The following is a 21,060-nucleotide window of genomic DNA, read 5'->3' as shown; positions in this document are numbered from 1 at the left end:
GTGGGGAAAAAGGGAGAAGAGACTTACGATTTATGAAGGAAAAAATCAAGACTTGAAGAATGATACATGCACAACTAAACGTGGTGCTTATATATTATACGAAGAAGAAGAAAATCCCAACTAGGGCGTGGAAATTGAGGTTTTTTTAAGGTAAGAAGCGTTTTTGGATAAGTACTACTACTAGTAGTAATAAGGATTAACCCATGAAATTATGCTCAAACGTTTGAAATCGGGTGATTAGTTTTGTACCTTTCTTACACTTTTGTCCTCTGTTTTTGCCGTTTAATAGGCACAAGAAAATCTTTTTTCATGATACCCCCTATATACTTAACCAAGAATATCACATAAGTCGTTTAGTATGGACTAAATTGTCCCGGTATTATAGGCCTGGCATTATAATTTCTGGGTTAATTTATCACACCATGCATGTGGGATAAAATAATACCCATCTTGATGAGATAAGATGGGATATTAATGATTAAATTTTTGATAAATTTATACCTTCAACCAAATAAGGTATAAAGTTTATCTCAAACTTAATCCCGAAATATCCCATCTTATCCCTTTACCAGATGACCCCTAAGTTATTGATGGGTACAAGAATGCCTTGATACTAACTAATCAAATAGTCTTAAAAATAATTAAAATTGAGAAAAAAAGGTCAAAAAATACACATGAAATATTCGAAGAAGGATAATTTTACCCTAAGTTTCGTTTTGAAACAAAAATATCAAGTAGCTCCAAAATGCCCTTCTTACAAGCCAAGTGTTCAAAAATCCCTCCCCATTAAAGGTTGCTCCCGGAACAAGAAAAAAAGAATCATTTGTGTTATCAATTTTTTAGACCTCAAAAATATAAGTTAACTAATTATTGTTAAAAGATAAAAGATAGTCATACTGATTGACAAAACTTTAGTCATTTACTCTCATGTAATTTCACTCTTCATATAACTACTTGAAAAAAATGATGGTTCCTACTTCTTTAAAAATGAAACTACATCTTTAATCCTTTTGGCTTCCAATGATATTTATGCAATATGAATCCATCATGCCGTCCATTATATAATTAGATATAAATTCCTTTTTTGGTTGGTGTAGAAATAAAGTGGATTACCTTTTCCTCCATTTTTCTCTTTAATAATCAGAGGAAATGTTATGTAGCACGTCATAGATATGGTTCGGTCCTGATAAAGACTGATTTCTTTTAACTACAATGATCATCAAACTTATTACTCTATAGGTCTAGATATATATTAATCGGAAACTGATTGATGCATAAAATGGCATCGACTTTAGATGAAGACGAAGACTTCAACGGTTTCCGCGAGGTGGATGTGTCGTGTATGTCATCTTTAAAATTTTCCCATAAGATGGAAAAACATTTTATGTGTAAACAGAATCTACATATTAATTGTTTTGCCTATAATATAATAATGAGTACGAAATTCTTCGTGAACTTCACCACACACCCCACGTAATTGCTACGAATACTTTTTATGAGCCAATCGATTTATAGTTACCATATAGTTTAAGAATCTTCAAGGGTTTTTCCACAATATTAGTACTAGCATTTATTGGTTTTGCTTGTCAATAGTGATTTTCGTGATTTGTACGAGATACGACCTGATTGGCTGTTAACGGACATTTGACCAAATTAATTTTTTCATCATTGACCAAATTAATTTTTTCATCATTTTACCAAGTTATATCACTTAGCTTTTTCTGGATCAAGTGTAAAGCACATATTTTATTTTTTCTCTTTTTGTTTATGTTTGATTATTATGACTGATGATATATAATTGTCCTAATTTAGGCATGAAAAGACGGGAAAAACTTATTTGCATATTGTATTTGCACCAAACGAATATATGTATTCTTGCTCTAATTTGTGACTCTTAAAGGTAAATTGCTTAATTTGTAAATACTTTAGTTAAGTATTTTCCTAAAAAGACTTTGTTTAATCTTCTTCCCCCGATTGATCAGTTAAGACAAGTGATTCACACCTTATAGGTTTATTGATCTAACTAAATAGCATTATTGATAGGTGAATCCAACAACCTGTCCTAAACGTAAAACAAACAGATTATTATTTTATGTAACCAACTCAACAATTGCACAGCAGGGGACAGTTGACACCGATATATAGGATATTTTGTTGTATTGCAATCTTAGGATAACGTAAATATTGGATTAGAATATGTTTAATTAATGGTAACTGCTAAATGGAAACCACTGGCTTAGGATGTGACAATGTTAAATTTCTTCCAAATTCCATCATTATCGAATACCATAAAGTCATGGACGAAATCGAAAGCAACTAAGAAAACTATGTAGAAGTAAATGCCAAATGCATAGATTTGTCAGAAAGAAGAAAATAAAATAAGTGATCAAAGGATCCACCCTGGTGCTTTGTGTCAAAACTATTAAAATACAAATGACAAGTGGAGATTAATCTATTGAAGAAATAACCTGGTATGAATCATGAATGTGTTTAATAACATCTTATCATCCTAGTTGACTTGGCCCATTTTCGTTTTTTCTTTGTTGACTTGGCCCATTTTCGTTTTTTCTTTTCTGTATTTTTGTTTTTGTTCTAGTGCTAGCTAGTGACCAATTGATGGTATTATGGTCAATCAGAATACTATGGCCTGTTAATTATAAAAGCCCACCAATAGATTGCAATTTTGAATTGGACTACTCCATTTTATCTTTGAAGAACTTTAGTGGCGATATATTTTCTTTTAAGCGATAGTTATTCTTGCCACAAAAACATTCCAAGTAATTGGTTAATCGTAATTAGATCGAAATCATTAAAGCGCTTTAGCGGCATTTATTTTAGGGCTAAAGTTTGGTATTCTTAGGTAATAATTGATTCTAGAATATAATTAGCGGCAATTAAGTAATTATTGCCGTAAATTAATTGCCGCTAAAAGCATATTTTGTTGTAGTGTCTGAAAAGCGAGTTCATTATTAGTTTAATGCGTTGCTCACTTTGTTGATCAGCGAAGAAAGCATAATTTTTTCTTTGTGCGCAAATCAGTAGAGACCAATAAACCATAGATACATAAAGTGACTTTTTGATCAAAAGGCAAATCTGATGGGAAGACTTGCTGCACACCTCTTTGATTCAAATAAATGTGACACCGTATTTATGTATTTTCTTCTCTTTTTTAAGGCAATAGATTATATACCTCTCTTGGATAAGTAAAAACAGACAACGTTTGGCTTTGATATTATAGCCAACAAAATACTATTATATATGGACAATTAATGGTCAAGCCTACTGGTGAATGGTGGCGAACCTACGCCATAAGTCCACTAGAAGGAAACAGCTTTCGTTACACCAAATTATACCACTGCAGAATCTTTGCATACCAACTTACTATCAAGTATCACCCAAAGGAAAGACTAAAGAGACCATATCAACTTCAACAAGCCTGACCATAAGGTACAAGAACTTTTGATGCTGTATGATTCACCTCCAAATTATTATGAGTCGATTGTTTGGTCCTTATATTTTTTTCCTTAATAAACTAAGATAGACAAAACTAAATTTGAAGCTTGTTGGTTCAAAATTTAGTCCTTTTGAATTATTGAGCTCTAAGTTCATAATTTGTACATATTAAATAAATCTCTCTAAATAAATACAAGGTTTAACCAAAACTAATGAGGGTACATGGAGTAATAGATCAAATTGTTGTATAAAGAGAGTTGTAACTTGTAGTGAGATTAGCCTTGAAGGTGTTTACTTGCTTCGCTCCTATATTGGGCTGGGTGAAGGAGATAACAAAAGGAACTTATCGAAAACAGTTCCCCTTTTCACATCTTTCAAATTAAGAAAATTTACAATATTTTGATGAGCATGGAGCTACGGCAACACTTGCATGATCCATGATAATCCTACACTCTTTTTAGTGTCTTTTTGTTCAAAGTATAGTTATTAGGACCTCTTTAACTGATCTATTATTGAGTTATTTCAAAAGGATTAAATGGGCCAATTGTTAATGAAATTGCTTTTCGACTCCTTGTAAAATTCGATAATACAAATGTCAAGACAAGAATTTTCCTTGAATGAGCGGGAAAATGCTAAGAGAAATTCTCTCTTTTGGCCACCGTTTATTACCTACCTATGATTGACTCCAACTTATAACCATATGAACATCGTAGTGTTAATATTCGTGCTTCAACACAATGGCAAAGAAAATAAAAAAGTTGCTCCGTCCAGCAGTTACAAGACAAAACATACGGGGGGGAGGGGGTTGGGGCTCGATGGGTGCATAATAGGCCAAAAACCTTCCACACTAAGCAGGAATTAGTCCACTGGGATATGTGAATTGTCATTCCAGAACTAATTAGTACTACTACATTAGCATCAGGAACATACAATTGCTGAAACCACTATTGATAAACAATGCTATATGATGAATTCAGGCGTAAATCAGTTGTAGTGGAAACTTGAAGTTAATCTCGCAATTTATGCCCCTGATTCTCAAAGGCGGGTGTGAGGAATGTTTTGACCCCTAACTAGTCCTCGTGCATTACTAGTATATGATCTAGCCTTATCTTTGGAACCTGAGGAGCGGATGTATACATCCTCCATTAATATACCCGTGCAGGGAACTGACGCACTGCAATCCAACTTCACGGCATACTCACCTTTGGAGGTTCCAACTATCTGTCTAAAAATAATATCACTAACCTTTACTGCTGAATCCTGCAACAACAAATGAGCTAAAAGTTTAAGAACTCGATTTCACCAGAAGTTTAATAATGCAAATAGAAGTCACTTACATGTTCAGTACACTGTTCATGATCACAATAGAACTGATCAATAATAATAGGGTTATAAGAATCTTGTGACAATATTCTCTCAAAAATGATATTCCTAGCATGCCCTTGGCCTCCCTGATTAAACAAAACAAAAAAAAAAAAAAATCAAATAATAAAGCATACATGTATTTAGGCTGCTCAAGCTTTTGATGATTAACTTCTTTTAGATTATCTAATGAGAAACTTGATCAGATTATCATGAAAAGTATTTTAAATTAATACAATAACACTTACCTGCCACGTCTTTATACGAGCACCATTTGTAGATTTTATGAACACGACGTCACTGACAACAATATTTTCTACATTGTCATTAGATCCATGCTTGCCTAGACTTCCAATACTGCATCCAGATCCAGCTCACATTCAACTACCATTCCATCTTCAAACACAGAAAATTCAATAGGACAAAAGTGAGGAGATAAAACTAACCTTATACCATGCCCTGGTCCACATATTATGTTGCTGATTTTCAGATTGGAACATCCATCAACGATTGAGATACAATCATCTCCTGCATTTTCAAGGAAATTTAGCGCAGTCTTTACAAAACCAAAATTACTGAGAAGAGTTAATTTATCCTTAAAGTTGATAGAAATGTCCAAAATTACTGAGAAGAGTTAATTTATCCTTAAAGTTGATAGATATGTCCAAAATTACCAGTTCCAATTCGGCAATTATTAATGGAAACATCTCTGCTGTCTGAAACATGAATACCATCAGTATTAGGACTTTTTGCTGGGGCATCTATGGTTATGTTTGAGACTCTTGCAGATTCCGAGCTCTCAATATTGACATGCACCCGAGGATTGTCCTTAAAGCTCAGCCCGCTTAGACTAATGTTTTTGGAATGTGAAATTTCGAAAGCCTATAAAAGAATCCCGTTATTAAATGCCAAATATATGCTGTCATAAGTCCTTATTACAAAAAATAAAAAATGAAAAAAATTCATGTTTATGAAAGGTTTCCAGAGCATCTAAAACTTACAGTTGGTTTCATGCGGTCCTGAAAATATATAGAGGTAATAAAAGCTGTTAGAAACCTAGAATGAAGCTTCAAACCAATGTAAAACACTAGTAACCTTAAAATATTTTTCATCAACCTAACAAAAACAAAACTACTCAATTGACTTACATTAACATCCCACCATTTGTGTCCGTGACCACTAATTATTCCACTCCCACGTACTGTAAGGCCGTTAACATGTTTAAAAGAAATCCATTTATCACAACGATTGGACATACACCTCCATTCTGAGGGTTCACTTGGTGCTACTATATTTCCATTTATCTGCAAAATCAATAAATTAAGGTGGGAGGTCCCTAGACTCAAAACATTAATACTTGGGATAATACAACCTGATGAATAAGAATTGCTAGTTAACTAATTAACCAAATACCTCGATGGTGACACTTGGGGATGCACAAGGTCCGCTCAATTTCAACTGATGAAGCAAGAACGTATTGCCAGAAGGAACGTACATTGTCGGAGAAGAAGAAGATGTGCATGTTGCTCCCCATGTTCTGTTGAAAGCCTATAAGAAATTGCAGGAAAAAGAAAAAAACTGGTCAGTACATTGATTAAAACTTTTTTACCACCTAATATCTAACACTAATGTAATTCATCTATTCATGGATTGTTAATTACACTGGTTGAGTCGGTCGAGCCATCTCCAACTGCACCATAATCAAGAACATTAAACACTGGAGAATCAGGTCTTGAAAAAATTGGCGAAGGCAGAAGCAGAGCAAGAAAGAATGAGATTAAAATCTTCATCTTATGGAAATTCAGAAAATTAAGGAGAGCTTGTAGTGTGATCATAGATAAGTACTAGCCAGTAACCTAAGTTTACACTGATAATGCATGCAATTCTAGGACTTATCTAATTCCCAAGTGTTATTATCGTAGTAAAACTAGTCCATGTCGCACTTTTAGCACTTTTAATTCAAACGTGGCACATACTAGGAAGCAATTGAAACAAGTCCAGGAGTTTTAATTGAATTATTGAACTACAATAGAAGTGTACTAAAACTAGTCCATATCGTACTTTAATTCAAAAGTGACACAAACTAGGAAGCAATTGATAATCTAAGTCCAGGATTTAATTGAACTGCTATAGAAGTGTTCTAAAACTAGTTCATGTCGTACTTTAATTCAAACGTGACACAAACTAGGAAGCAATTAAAAATCTAAGTCCAGGATTTAATTGAACTACTATATAAGTGTAGCGTACCACGTGAGGAAAAAATGACCAAAATGGAGGGTATATTTGGAAATTTAATAATTTGCAAGGCCACACCACGTAAAGTTGTCTAGTCCAGATAGGATAAGCTGCTTTTTGATTGGTCGAATAATTAGGAACCATAGATTTCTATGGAGATGAATGAGTTAGGAGTGTTTGAATGTAATGAAAATTCATGTGAAAAAAGAGTTTTAGAGAAAAGCTAAAACTCTTCAATGGCGGCTACAACAACGGCTTATCTGAAAAATTTGGAGTATGGCTTTAGTTCCAAGCCCAGATTTCGCCGCTTATTCCCCTCCAATAGCTCCCCGCGAATCTTGGCCATGGCTCCTAAAAAGAAGGTATGCAATATATTCCCCATATTTTGTCGCTAAGATAAGCTGGTTACATCTGTTTATTGAAAACCTTATTTATCTGAAACAATCAAATTTAATTGAAACAAAAGCCCGTTTGGATTGGCTTATTTTAAGTGTTTTTAAGCCAAAACAGCTTTTAATCATTTTGTAGTGTTTGAATAAAGTAAAAAAATTCTTTTAATCACTTGTTTTGAAATTAAGATAACCAAAATAAATCAAAAATCAAAAGCTATAATTTCTAACTTATGCTTAAAAGTCACTTAAAATAAGTGCATCAAACGGGCTCTAGTGATTGTAAAATTAGGAAACTTTATTCCATGACATAATTTCGTTGCAATCAATATCATTGTACATCAATCAATAAGGCAGTTATTTGAACCACCTTTCTCTTCAATTTAGGGCCCGTTTGGACATAGTGATTTGAAATTGAATTTTTTTTTTTTTAGCCATGCAATTTATATTTCTTATGTTGTATTTTTTTTTTGTCATGAACATGAAAGCCCACAGTTTTTGAAAGCTATCAAAAGTTCTCAGCTCTTGTACTATCTTACCGAATGAGCAAATCATAATTCATAAGTAAGGTATTGGAATATCCTAAGGTGCTACATTAATAAATTACATATCTCCACATTTCTTAATTTGTAAAGATTGCTGGTTTAAAAAATCAACAGTAGTAGTAACTAGCTATTGCTTAATATAATCCTTCCACATTGTATGGACAATATCTTCACATCAAGCATGGTCTTTTTAACAAAAATATAAAATGATAGGTCTTTTTCTTACCAAATACTCCCTCTGTTAATTTATGTGAACCAATTACTATTTGCGGAGTCTACGAGGTAGTTCTTCACCGCGTTTTCCTTACATTTTTCCAAATTATTTGAATTATAAATTATCATGACTTATAGTACTTTTTATGTGGTTTCTAAATATATAAATTTTATTTTTACAAACTTGAAAAATCTATGTCAAAATTTTCGGTCAAAATCATAAAGTTTGACCTTTGTACTCCGAAAAGGTTCATATAAATTGAAACGGAGAGATTATAAATTTATGGGTCAAGTTTTATATTTTAAAAAGTTTGAAATCACAATTTGGAATTTCAATTCTTATTTTTTGAAGAATTTGAGATTTAAAATCTATAATTAAAGTCGAAGTTGAAGTTTTTGTGCAGATTTTATAAATAAACGCTGATTTGAAATTAAAATATGAAATTAGCTCTCAAATCCCATGGCCAAACGCCTACTTATTCTCCCTAGGATTCTTCATAATTTAACTATTTTAATTGCACATTTATCTTTGTCAACTGCAAATCGAAAAAACAGTAGAAGACAGAGGCAGAGCTGTCTTTAGCTTTAAAAATAAATTTGTGCTGAAATTAAACTTTTGCTCCAAATTTGAATTTTGGTAATGATAGTAATTCTTTTGAGCACTTAATAGACTTCCTCAGTTGAAGGAATGTTCTGTAATCTTTCGCCGTGCAGTGATTAATGGAATAGTTTAAGTTAAATTCCATCTTCACTTATCAAAAAACAAAAGAATGTCAATCTGTAGCAACAATCATTCTTTATTTAGACGATGACCAACTATGCTTCACACTCACATAAGCTGAGTTACGTAGTACTGTAATAAGAAGAATTACTACTGCAGGTGAACAAGTTTGATGATAAATGGAAAAAGGAATGGTTCGGGGCAGGACTATTCTACGAGGGCAGCGAACAAGTGGAAGTAGACGTATTCAAAAAACTGGAAAAACGAAAAGTTTTAAGCACTGTGGAGAAAGCTGGACTTCTATCAAAAGCCGAAGAGCTAGGATTAACGTTGTCGTCCATAGAGAAGTTAGGTGTATTCTCAAAGGCGGAAGAACTAGGGCTGCTAAGTTTGCTGGAGAAGGCTGCGAGTTTCTCACCTGCTGCGTTGGCGTCCGCGTCGCTTCCAGTTCTAGTGGCGGCTATTTTAGCAATCGTGTTGATACCCGATGATTCCGTGGGTCTTGTGGCGGTTCAGGCAGTGTTGGCTGGAGCATTCGGGTTGACCGCAGTCGGGTTGTTTGTCGGGTCAGTGGTTTTGGATGGGTTGCAGGAGGCTGATTGACCACCCTGGAAAATATCAAATAAAGGGGATATTTTTGTAGTGAGATTCGTATGATCAATCTCAATTTATTTGGATTAAAGTGTAATTATAGTTGTTGTACTTTTTATTTTAGTTGTTATATGCCTTGGTTGACAACTTGACATTAGATTTTTCTTGAAACTCAAACAATTCTAAGGTTATGCACATGAATTCATTTTATGTAGTTATTGTATGTCAAGCAGTATAATCAAATACTTTTTTCCTCCATAACTCTGTAGCAAGTTAAAACAAATTTCTGAACTCACAAAGAAATTGTTTTTGCTATTTTATGAACAAAAAAGAGGGCTTTGAGGGGAGGGAAAGTGGAAAATCCACTACATAGAAAAGGATGAGTGAAATAACTTCGGAAAAACTCTTTCAACATGTTTACCATGAATCTTACCAGGTGATTAATGTGCTTGCCAGGGAACGATGGAATTAAAATGGCTCATGAAAATAGTCTTTTACCTTTACAGACTTGTGTTGAATCTATGGAGGTTACTAACATGCTTCAAAATGATGATCAGCCTTATTCAAATTTTCTTAATGACTGCAAGCAGCTGCGGCAAATGATCGGAAGCCCAAAAATTCAGTATTCCAGTTCACATTACATTTGAAGTTAAGGATTTCACTTTTGATATAATGGATGGTGCTAGGATGCAGTATAGTAGTATATGTGTTTGGACAGTTCCTCTTATGTTTGTCTCATCAGCTTTGGGGAGCAGACAATAGGAACTTTTTTTAATCGGATAGTTAGGACTTAGGGGGAACTCTAATCCAACTCTTTGAACAGTCACCTCTCTTAGCACATTCTTTTGTTATGATCCTATGGCTACAGTAGCTACTGTTAGTGGTACCTCTTCCTATACTGATGCATAATCTATATATAAAATTCCCTTTCCAACCGAAAAAATAGGAGTAGATGATTTTGGGGACATTATGTTATATCTAGTTTCTCATGCTTTTGTTTCTTCATGTTTCTGTACTTTTATCTCATTGGATTTATGTATCCAAGGAAGATCAGACTATGCATTGGACTTTAGCTATAATCATATTATCCATGTTACCAAAAGAAAACTAATAACCTGTTTGGTCAAGCTTATTTTTTTATAAAAGTACTTATTTTTTAAAAAGTGAGGTGTTTGGCCAAGTTTTTGGGAGAAAATAAGTGTTTTTGGGGAGTAGGAGAAGCAGTTTTTCAAAAGCTTAAAAAAATAATTTTTACCCAAAAGCACTTTTAAAAAAAAATGCACTTAGAAGCACTTTTTAGAAGTTTAGCCAAACACTAATTGCTATGCAAAAGTGCTTTTAAGATTAATTGGCCAAACAAAAACTGTTTTTTTTTTTTTCAAAAGTACTTTTGAAAAAAAACACTTTTCATCCTAAGCACATTTTAGAAGCTTGGCAGCTATAAGAAGAGAACATCTAAAGTTCACGCACAAGTCACCAAAATAAATAAAAAGGAGTTAACGCACAAGTCAGTGAATAAGAGGGAAAAAAGCAAACACAGAAAGCAAAGCTGGAGATGCGTGGTATCGATCCCCGTACCTCTCGCATGCTAAGCGAGCGCTCTACCATCTGAGCTACATCCCCTGCTTGTTACTCTACCCAATAGATTCATCCTTGTGTGCTTCGCCCGTATCCGATTGCATGGCGCAGCTTTTCATGAATTTGACTTCAATTCTGATGAATTAACGATGCATTATAGCATTTGGTGCAAATTTTAGTGTTTCGAATTGCTAGTTCCGTGCGTAATGTAAAATGGGTCTGTAATTCTCATCGTCAAAGTTCTCCGAAGTCCGAACATGAGAAGTGGGTTCTATATGCAGCATCCATTCACGCCTCAATGTAATTCTCATTCTAGTTCTCAATTCTCTGATCCACTGCCAAGATTTTGTAACTTCTCAGTGTTGTTCTTAGCATTAGTAGCTTAATCGAATGCATGATATTTGGATGCTTTTACATTGCCAAGTCTCTATCAAATGACTTTTACATCAGTAGCTGACTAATTAGAGGCTATTATGTATGATATGATAACTATCCTGTGTGTGAAGAAAATTACATGTGCTAGATATCATGGAGCAAATAGAAAATAGTGTAATAACATTTTCGATTAGTAATACAGAGTAACTGGCATTTAGAAAGCTACCAAAACACCTGAGGGTAACGAGTGCTCCATCTTTTAGCTATAAACTTAAAATATTGACAATTTGGGTAGATGGCAAATAATGTCTTTAGCATTTGAAAATCACATATATGAGCAACTACAATTAGGCTTCTGATGGTGTTATATCATCTTGGGCTCTCTTGTCATCAGGCTTTGTTGACCTGTACTTGTAGCGAGTGGCCCATAGGAGATAGTGTAAGAAATTTAGTCCACTTAATATGCACATTAGCCAATAGAACCTTTCGAGGTGATAATGATTCAAATTACTCCCGTAGAGCCATGGTGTTCGCTGAAACCTACCAGTTATACGGTTTACTATTGATACGATCACTGAGCTGAGGTAATAACCCATGGCTAGTGATGCCCAAGAGAGTGCTGTTGCCAATGACCTCATGCTTAAGGGGGCCTCTGTAAAGAAGAATTCCATCAAGCCAGCTAAGCTGAAGAGATCAGCTGATCCCAAGAACAGATATTGCAATGCTACCCAAAGAAATGTGATGGGCAGTGGTTCGGTCGAATTCATTAATCCAGATTGTTCAGCCACTGTCTTCCGCTTCATCTCCACCAAAGCTGCAACAGCCATGGCTACAATTGATAGGAATAGCCCGGTTCCGATTCGTTGTAGATGAGTAATGCCCATTTCACTCTTTGTCACTGCCCTGGCGAAGGGGATTATAATATGGTTATATACTGGTGCCAGTATCATGGTGAATATGACTGGAAATACTGGAAGAGAAGCTGGTGGGACTTTTAGAGCACCAATATATGTGTTCATGGTGGCTGCTTGTTGTACAGAAAATGTGGAAAGCTGAGCCAGGCAACAGTTCAGCATAACGGTTGACATAAATATTGGCACGACCTGGACGACTATTTTCACATCTTGTACTTGCTTGACTGTGCAGTGCCGTGACGGGTAGGCTGCGTTGTTCACTGTTGCTCTACCAATGAACTTGAGGTCCTTCATTTCAGTTTGAATTTCTGCCGTTCGTTCTCCATGTACTTCTTCCCCCTCACTAATCTCAGCTGTGTTTTGGGGAGTTTCCCTCATGTCTAACACATTACCAATAGAATTCTTAGGAAAGAGAGAGTTGGAAAATGCTGCCACAAGAACCTGTTCAAACATTTCAATGTGAATTACTCTTACCTTGTTTTAGCATGCATGTACAGGATGCCTACTAATAGAACCATACCTTGAAAATGGTTGTAATTGGGCTTCCTGTGGGAACTTTGATCCTGTAAGTCCTAGATCCGAGGAGGAAAATGGCAATTGAGCTTAATATTGCTACGGTTGAGATACCAAAGCCCCATTGCCAGCCTTTATTATCTTCTACCCACACTACGAATGTCACTGCAATCAATGCTCCACAAGCAAGGCAGAAGATGTAATAATTGAAAAAGGTAGATCTGTGCTTCCTTCCTTGTGGTGAATTCTCGTCAAATTGCTCTGCTCCATGTGAAGGAAGTGAACCTTTTATCCCTCCAACACCCAAGGCCACCAGGTAGAGGCCAGAAAACAACATTGCTTTGTGGCCACCACCTACCTCTTTGCATGGGGTGTTTCTGTTTACTGATGCACAGATGGGTGGCCTCAGGGAAGGTATGCGAGCTTGCAATGTCAGCATCAATAGTCCCTGTTCCAGTATCTTCGATTAGTAACAGTGCATGCGACATACCATCCTACTAAATGTCTCATGCTATAATCTTCTGATCAGTTATTTTTCACTTGAAAGGAGAAAAGCTACGTGTCACATTTTCTTTGGCAGGCTAACTAAGTGCTAAAGAAGCAGAGTATTCATCATCATGTTAGGAAGCTTAGGCACTTCCTTTTGATTACCTTAAAGTTGTTTCTGAAAAATTAGTAAGTCCAGGCACAAAGTCCATCTTTTTCTGGGACAGGAAAAAAACCATGGACGGTTCTGCATAAAAGCCTTGATCACTTGAGAATTTTACCTGGTGAAGTCGGATGAAGGGACTGTTGTCGTGTGGTCAATACCTGTCTTCAGGTACTTTTTTGATACTGTATTTGCTATACTGAGCTTTCCATTATTTCTCCATGAAAGCTAAAGTAACATTTTATTATCGGTATGTCATTGCGCCGGGGACCATTTTTGCATTCCTGATCTCTACTTGGACAGAAAATTCAGCATGTGGAATTTGGTGTACAGCATTCGTTGTTTTATAGTAAATAATTTCTGTTTCTATTATGCAGCTGACCCCACAAGGTATTAAATGGTCTGAATAGAAATGTATGTTATATGGGGTAGGTAAAGTTATGAAGTTAGTTTTATGCTTGCTAGTATTTAGTGTATGTTTGCTAATATTCTTAGCGTACTCAGGATAACTATTTGAGTGCATCATTGTTTCTTCCACAGAAGACCTCCGAGATCCTTATAACAATATCTTATGGACTGTGCTTTACTATCTTCAAAAAAAAAAAAAAAAATTCTTATGGACTACTTGGACATTCCGTCGGATTCTGTTTTATGAAATGCGGACCCAAAAGAGCTGACTGTTTTCTCATAGTGTTGTAATGGTTAATGATGCACACCTGCAAATGATATTCTATTCGTTTGGTCCTATTTCCTGTGATTGTTATTAAGGTCGAGATTGGCAGTTTACTCTTCTACTTATGTCTTTTGATATGGCACTGTACAAAGCTGGGAAAAAGTTGAAGTCAACGAGGTTAAACTAATGTTATCTGGTTAATACATGTTATCGAACAAAAGATAATGTCAAAGAGACAGATATCTTACCATAAATTCGGTTGTTGCACTTATGATAAAGATGTAATAGGTGGAGAAGAAATCAGATGAGAACCCGCCAAGTAGAGCAAGGAGGAAAGAAGTTCCCATAAAGTTTGTAACTATGTTGGCTGAAGCAGATGGAGAAAAACTCATGAATTTTGATAGATAAAGGACTAGATTGCTCGCATTTGCCAGGTATGCTAAGTTCTCCAAAATCTCCACCACTACGTCCACAGTGGGAAAAAATCAGATTGATGGTTGTTACAAGCTATATTTGACTATTAATAACTAAGTTTAGAAAGATTACAGTTACTAATTCATGAATTTCAACTGTAGAAATTCATAAAGAGAGATGGTTTACAGACCCAATACAAAGGAGGCAGCAACAACTCCACCATGACATCCTTTAATGGCTGACCTGTTTCTCCAGTCCACATAGCCTTCCCACATAGTGAAGCCCTGCTCATGATCCTGCAGTTATAGTGCACGTAAATCAAGTAAATAATAGCTGGAGGGAATATAAAAAAGAGGATATGAGAGCTGGAATGTGCACCATCTCTCTCTCTCTCTCTCTGCGTTTATGTAATGTTTCGGAAATCTTGATGCAGAAGTCCCAAATTGAAAGTTGTCCAGTTTAACAAGGAAGCTATGCCAATGTCACCTTTAAATACTGAAGGACGAGGATGTTCAAATTGTGTGGAAAAATCTGGAATCTCTGATTGTGACACTGCACAAAAGGGTCATTTGGTTGCTGGTTAGGAAGTAAATTATTTATGTATTAAAACCAGCATAACAAGTACAATGTTTGGTAGCACTTTAGTTGTTATGTATATATTTCAACTCACCAAGTATGGTGTTTGGTTAGCAGCTTACAATCCCGTATAATGTACAAGTAATGAGTCAATTTATATATTATTTTATGCAGGGTAAAAGATATGGATAACTAATACATGAATTAATAGCACATGAATAACTAAACCCTGCATAACTAATCCATATGTTACTATTACCTGCATAACTCTAACTAGCAACCAAACGACCTCCAAGTGATATCGTTTTCGTAACGCTATGGTAAAACCTCATATCTTTGCGTGTACATGCTTCTTGGTGCATAATTGTGGGGGGAGAAAAAAACAAATAAATGGTGAGTGCTTGCTCATTACTATTTTCAGAATGGTCTCCGAGTATTGGTCACATAGTTGATGTGGAATAATATACTATATATTGATCTTAGTTTCTTGGTTCATTTTAGTTCTTTTACTGTAGATGTTTTTTTTTTTTTTTTTTTTTTTTTTACTCTCTGTATGTGTGTGTCTGTTATATTTCTTCCTCCTATCACAAATTGCTATATGTAGCATGTAATGCAACTAAGGGTGGAAGAAATCCAATAAATGGGAATCATCTGATGAGATAGATCTCATCTTCAAGCCCGTCGGCAAGTGATTAAAACTCATGATGGCCTGTTATACTCCTTTAGTTTTAACTTCAGCTTCATCTCACCCACCATCTCTTTTCTCAATCAAGACTTAGTTACCTGTTCCCCTCCCTCTGCTTTTTTCTTCCTCAAATAGAGTCCACTCCCTGATACATGTTAACTTACCTTGAATGACAGGGCTCTGTTTGAAGTATAAGCTTCAAATGCCATTCTGTAACCTTATTTCTTTTTCGTGTCTGTGTGAGTGCAAAAATTACTGGGAATCCCGAGGAACGTGAAAGGGAGAGGAGAGGGAAGTGTTTCAGCTGGAAGGTGATGAACTGACAACTATGCTCAACTTCTCCTTATGCTTATATGCTGTATTACTATAGTTTGACATTCCTATAATGGAATAGTCATTTAACTTTTTTATAATATGTTTTATTCGATCTTTTTTACATTTCGTGAAATAAGCTATTGGAACTGCTTTATCTTTGTCTTGATGCTCTTCCGTAAAATGTTGTTCATTATAGTCACTGTCTATATAGATCAGTCAGTTTTCTACTTCACGTGATTGTTGTCCTTGGCTGTGTCTTAGAAGGGTGTTCAATTCTCTATGTCACGTCCCGAACTATATGCCTGGGCATAACACGGCCCCCGGTGCCTTGCAACATGTGACCGAGCGAATCACATGGCTTACTGAATCAACATGGTGTTAGGTATTTTGTAATATTTGGAGGTCTTAAATTGAACAGACACATCTGTTCATGAAAAGGCATGACTATTCTGAAAAGTCATCTCTCAAATCTATAAATATAAGGACACTCTAGAAGTAGCATATTAAAACATCTGTAAGTATATTTTGGCTTTGTTGTATCTTGAGGAGAATTGTTTGTGTTTTCGCAAAATCTGAATACGAGCGATAACTCTTTAAGATTGAAAGAAAAAATTAACAGAAATAACTTGACTATGTTGCATGAACTTTATTTGCAAGTTGTGCGTGCCATATATGAATTCTTTTATTTTGATGGATAATATTCATACTTGAAAGTAGTTAAAATAACTTAAAATATTTAAAGTGTGGAGGTGTTTGTTGTACGATTGATAGCCAATAGTATTTCAAGAAGTTTAAGATATAAAATTATTTCTTCAATTCGACAAAATATATATTTGATATGGTAGTTAGTGAATTACAACTTCACAATTTTGGTGATGATTAGTTGATTGAACTACCAATTTGACAGTTAGGTTATGGGTCTTCCTATAAATGTTGTGTTCTTTCATGAAATAGCGTCACTTAAAAGATTATGACTTTTCATGAAAAGATGTGTCTGTTAGAGAGTATATAGAGATATGATGTTCATGAACATAGGCCTTTTTGGTCTATAAATTTAAGAATCATTTGATCAAATGATAAGAAAAGAAAATCCACTTTAAGATGGATTTGTACCTTGAATGGAGGCGTTATTTTGGGTGTGAATCCAAACTTTTATTCCACAATATATGGAATATTAAGCATATATATGCTAGAAGAGAAAAGAAATGATTGAGAAATGTATATGTTATTAAGAGTTGTGGCCACAACTGGTGCAATCATTCTCTAATTTATTTTTATGTAATGAAGCTATGTTAAGAGTAGCCAACGAAACTACGTTAAGAGTAGCCAATAATTGGATATGCAATGAAAAGTTTAGGCATATATATCCATGGCATGCCTATGTAAAAGATTTCTTTTCAGTCTGTCATAAAAATGATTTGTGTTACGTTGATCTTGCAAGATTTATTAAGAAGAAATGCAGTACAAATAAATTGTCAAGGAATAAGGCGAAAATCCTTAAATTATAACATAAGTGATGGGAACCCAACTTTGAGTTAGTATACACTCTAACAATACAAGTTCAATGGGTAATAACAAGCCACTTGTGTTGCTAAAGCACGAGTCTCCTCGTTTAAAGCCTTGATTCCGATGTACTGGATACTGTTATATGAGGAGTTAAGAAGTTGTTAAATGTCTGAAATAACAGGGGCATAGTGACAAAATCTATAGTGCAAACTGTTACGAGAAAAGGGTGAACTAATCTTAATGAAATTAGTAAATGTCTGCACTAACAGGGACATAGTAGCTAATTTCATCTATATGAATATCGAAGTGGTGTCGCTTCACGCAAGACTTAGAGGATTGGTTTTGTGAGTATTCATGGAATCAGGATGAGCACATGGCCATAAACGTGCTAAAGCAAATACTGGTTTTCTAAGTTACTAAATAATATTATGTGTGTGATGCTTTTGGTTTTGACACATGGAGTTGTGGTTCAAATATTTAAAGATACCAATAACTTCGTCAAAAATTTAAAGTATTTACACTAATGGAAAGTTCAAATCTATTATAAGATACTTTCCGTTATGCATAATATCATGAGAAATATTACAAACTAGTGGGGATTGTTAGATATTTTGTACTATTTGGAGGTCTTAAATTGAACAGACACATCTCTTTCATGAAAAGGCATACTATTCTGAAAATTCATCTCTCAAATTTATAAATATAAGGACACTCCAGAAGTAGCATATAGAAACATCTGCAAGTATATTTTGACTTTGTTGTATCCTGAAGAGAATCGTTTGTGTTTCCCCAAAATCTGAATACGAGCGATAACTCTTTAAGGACAGTCGAATCTTCACACCTCAAAGCCGTTCTTTGTTTTATTTTATGTTAATTTTTTCTTTCACATGGGGCATGTACTGATGCGGAATATAATATAACATGCATGGTGAGAATGAAGCATAGGTTAAGTAATCATAAGTCTGAAACTAAATGATAAATGTTGAGCCAATACTGGCTATACGACTCTGAATATCTGACGTGACATAACTGCACTAGTCTATTCTATAAAACCCCTGACATGAGTCTGACTGCTAAACTGTTTACCGGGACAAAGCCTCCGACATACCGTTACTGCATAACTGACAATAAAGAAATAAAGATAAAAGCTTGAATGAGATGGGGCTCACCAATAGCTGGTACGTGCAAAGTCCTAACAAGCCGATCCGTCGTCCTGTGAATCTGAATCGTGAAATGCAGGACCCTAGGCAAATAAAAGGGACGTCAATACATTCGAATTGTACTGCTATGTTAAGCAATTGAATGAAATAAGCATGGCACATGAAACAACAGAACTGAAACTGAAACTGTATTTGTAAGCTGAACATGAACATGAAATATCATCTGACACGAATATGTATAACATGAATAAGATATTTTAAGTCTGTAAAGATATCTGCGGGAGAGTACTAGTATAACCGACATGTAATCATCACGTAAGCACGTGGTGTCTGATCTCTGCCCGATCAGCTAAGTCATCCTGTACCTTGCCGGGGTGCAAGACATGAACATGACATGAATGGATCCAATAACCTGCAATGGGTAAACATGAAGGAATCGTCCTAACTGGGCGGAGTGATTCTTACCCTACGCTGGCATACGTAGTTTCAGGTATTAAACCTTCTCAGTAATCTGTGCAACTCCCAAAACATGAACATGGATATAATTGGCTTCGTATCCAGGAATTATATAAACATGATTGTAAACATGATTCATGATGGTATTGTAACATGAAGCTAGATATAAAGTATAACTTGTATGAAAACATGAAAGCATGTAGAAGTTCATGAAAATAGACATAAAAGTTCATATTTTGCATTTAAGAACCCACGGAATGCAAAGTATGGGTTTTCATGGATTACGGACAGATTCTCAATAACCAAAAGGGAATATTAAGAACACAATAACGAACTATTAAAGCAAACATGGAATCGTGGTACATGTACTTAGGATTATCATGAACATGTCTAGAACCCTAGTTTTGGTGAACTTTCCTATAATCATGGAAGAACGTGGCGTGGAGAAGAATAATGATGTTCTCACATGTAAATAGAAACCCTACATACCTTAATCGCTCCAAAACTTGTAAAAAGGTCTGAACTTGAAAAAAGAAATCCAAAAGCCTTAGTCTTGAATCCTTGAGGTGGGTTTTCTTGAAAACCCTAGGTCAGGAACAATGGATTCTTATTTAGAAATCATGGATACATGTTAGAATTCTTCAGGAGGAGAGAAGAACTTCGTACTAAGGGCTTGAAAATATGAAAAGTGAGATTAAAAACTAAACCCAAACTATTGCTGCACTAAAACTGAACGTACCTGCAACTTTAGTCCCCAAACTATTGTCGCTTCAAGACACCCCTAAACTTGGCAAAAGGTTTTAATCATCCCCGAGCTGCCACGTGGCATAGCAAGTGAGTCACATCGCCAACAGCGCGAGCCTTTTTTTTTTTTCAAAAAAAAAAAAATCAATTTTGGAAAATTCATAAAAAGTATAAATTTTTAGGCTTGAAAATATGAAATGTGGTGAGATTAAAAATCTAAACCCACGTATTTATACTTTTGTCTGAAAATTTATTTGTTTTTTAATGAAAACTTGGACTTTTTAACAACGGAAAACTAAATAAACTGTACGGCCCGAAAAATTGAATTTTTGGTTCTCGGACTTTTTTAAAAATATGGGATACTTATTTTTTTAAGAATAAGTGGAAAACTGATTATTTTTTCTGATTTAAAAATGTCAGGATTATTTTTTTAAAAAAGGGTTTTCTACATTTTTTAGTTTTTGAGGTACGTGATGAAAATCTGGATTTTTAGGACACTTTTAAAAAATATCAAGTTTTCATTTTTTATAAAAAAAATAATCCATTTTTTTACAAATATTTTAATTAAAATCGTTTCTTTTTCTTTTTTAAAATCAAATAAGATTTAAAATAAATATTTCATTGTTCCGATTTTTTATAAAAAAATCTTTACATTTTTTCAAACAATTTATCTGTGGAGGACACCGATGAAAATGCCATGTGGCCAAATTTTGGACCCGGGAATTGTCAAATTCCAATGACTTTTGATTTTTCCATGTGAGGTTTTTAGTTACTTACGTTCGGAAGAAACGGCCCGTGCATAAGTATCTGTGACATTATGGGCGTACCTCATTTGTCAATTTCTAGAAGCTACATCCCGTACATTAAAGTACATAAATGTACGGCCCGTATAACTTGCCATCCAATTTGACGTTCAAGAAGATGTACTTTTACAATTTGACGTAGATGTACTTTTACCGTTCTGAAGAAAATTTTCTAATCCCAACACTTCTG

At 34.8% G+C, this 21,060-nt stretch overlaps 3 protein-coding genes across 7 annotated transcripts; 1 reads left to right on the top strand and 2 right to left on the bottom strand.

Moving 5' to 3' along the window:
• Positions 1-4,292: 4,292 nt before the first annotated feature.
• On the bottom strand, positions 4,293-7,094 carry LOC132055903 (probable polygalacturonase At3g15720). 2 transcript variants are annotated; one of them, XM_059447921.1, is made up of 9 exons: positions 6,477-7,094; positions 6,229-6,363; positions 5,964-6,119; positions 5,817-5,834; positions 5,490-5,697; positions 5,262-5,343; positions 5,064-5,172; positions 4,791-4,904; positions 4,293-4,713 (listed from the first exon to the last, which is right to left on the bottom strand). In XM_059447921.1, the coding sequence occupies exons 1-9, from the start codon at positions 6,648-6,650 to the stop codon at positions 4,489-4,491; spliced, it is 1,221 nt and encodes a 406-aa protein (XP_059303904.1). In that variant the 5' UTR covers positions 6,651-7,094; the 3' UTR covers positions 4,293-4,488. The 2 variants fall into 2 exon arrangements, with proteins under 2 accessions (XP_059303904.1, XP_059303903.1); XM_059447920.1 differs by having other exon boundaries at positions 5,817-6,119.
• Positions 7,095-7,217: 123 nt separating this feature from the next.
• Positions 7,218-9,723, top strand: LOC132055904 (uncharacterized). The gene is made up of 2 exons (XM_059447922.1): positions 7,218-7,412; positions 9,078-9,723. Exons 1-2 carry the CDS (start codon positions 7,287-7,289, stop codon positions 9,519-9,521), a joined length of 570 nt encoding a protein of 189 aa, XP_059303905.1. The 5' UTR covers positions 7,218-7,286; the 3' UTR covers positions 9,522-9,723.
• Positions 9,724-11,632: 1,909 nt separating this feature from the next.
• LOC132055901 (protein NRT1/ PTR FAMILY 4.6-like) lies at positions 11,633-15,133 on the bottom strand. 4 transcript variants are annotated; one of them, XM_059447916.1, is made up of 5 exons: positions 15,004-15,133; positions 14,816-14,921; positions 14,460-14,674; positions 12,897-13,337; positions 11,633-12,817 (listed from the first exon to the last, which is right to left on the bottom strand). In XM_059447916.1, exons 1-5 carry the CDS (start codon positions 15,004-15,006, stop codon positions 11,810-11,812), a joined length of 1,773 nt encoding a protein of 590 aa, XP_059303899.1. In that variant the 5' UTR covers positions 15,007-15,133; the 3' UTR covers positions 11,633-11,809. The 4 variants fall into 4 exon arrangements, with proteins under 4 accessions (XP_059303899.1, XP_059303902.1, XP_059303900.1 ...); XM_059447919.1 differs by lacking the exon at positions 14,460-14,674; XM_059447917.1 differs by having other exon boundaries at positions 14,758-15,069.
• Positions 15,134-21,060: the final 5,927 nt, after the last annotated feature.

Source organism: Lycium ferocissimum, chromosome 5 (assembly GCF_029784015.1).
Source record: "Lycium ferocissimum isolate CSIRO_LF1 chromosome 5, AGI_CSIRO_Lferr_CH_V1, whole genome shotgun sequence".
Taxonomy (NCBI): Eukaryota; Viridiplantae; Streptophyta; class Magnoliopsida; order Solanales; family Solanaceae; genus Lycium; species Lycium ferocissimum.
The sequence above is the reverse complement of the archived record's forward strand: the minus strand, read 5'-3'. Positions and strand labels throughout refer to the sequence as shown.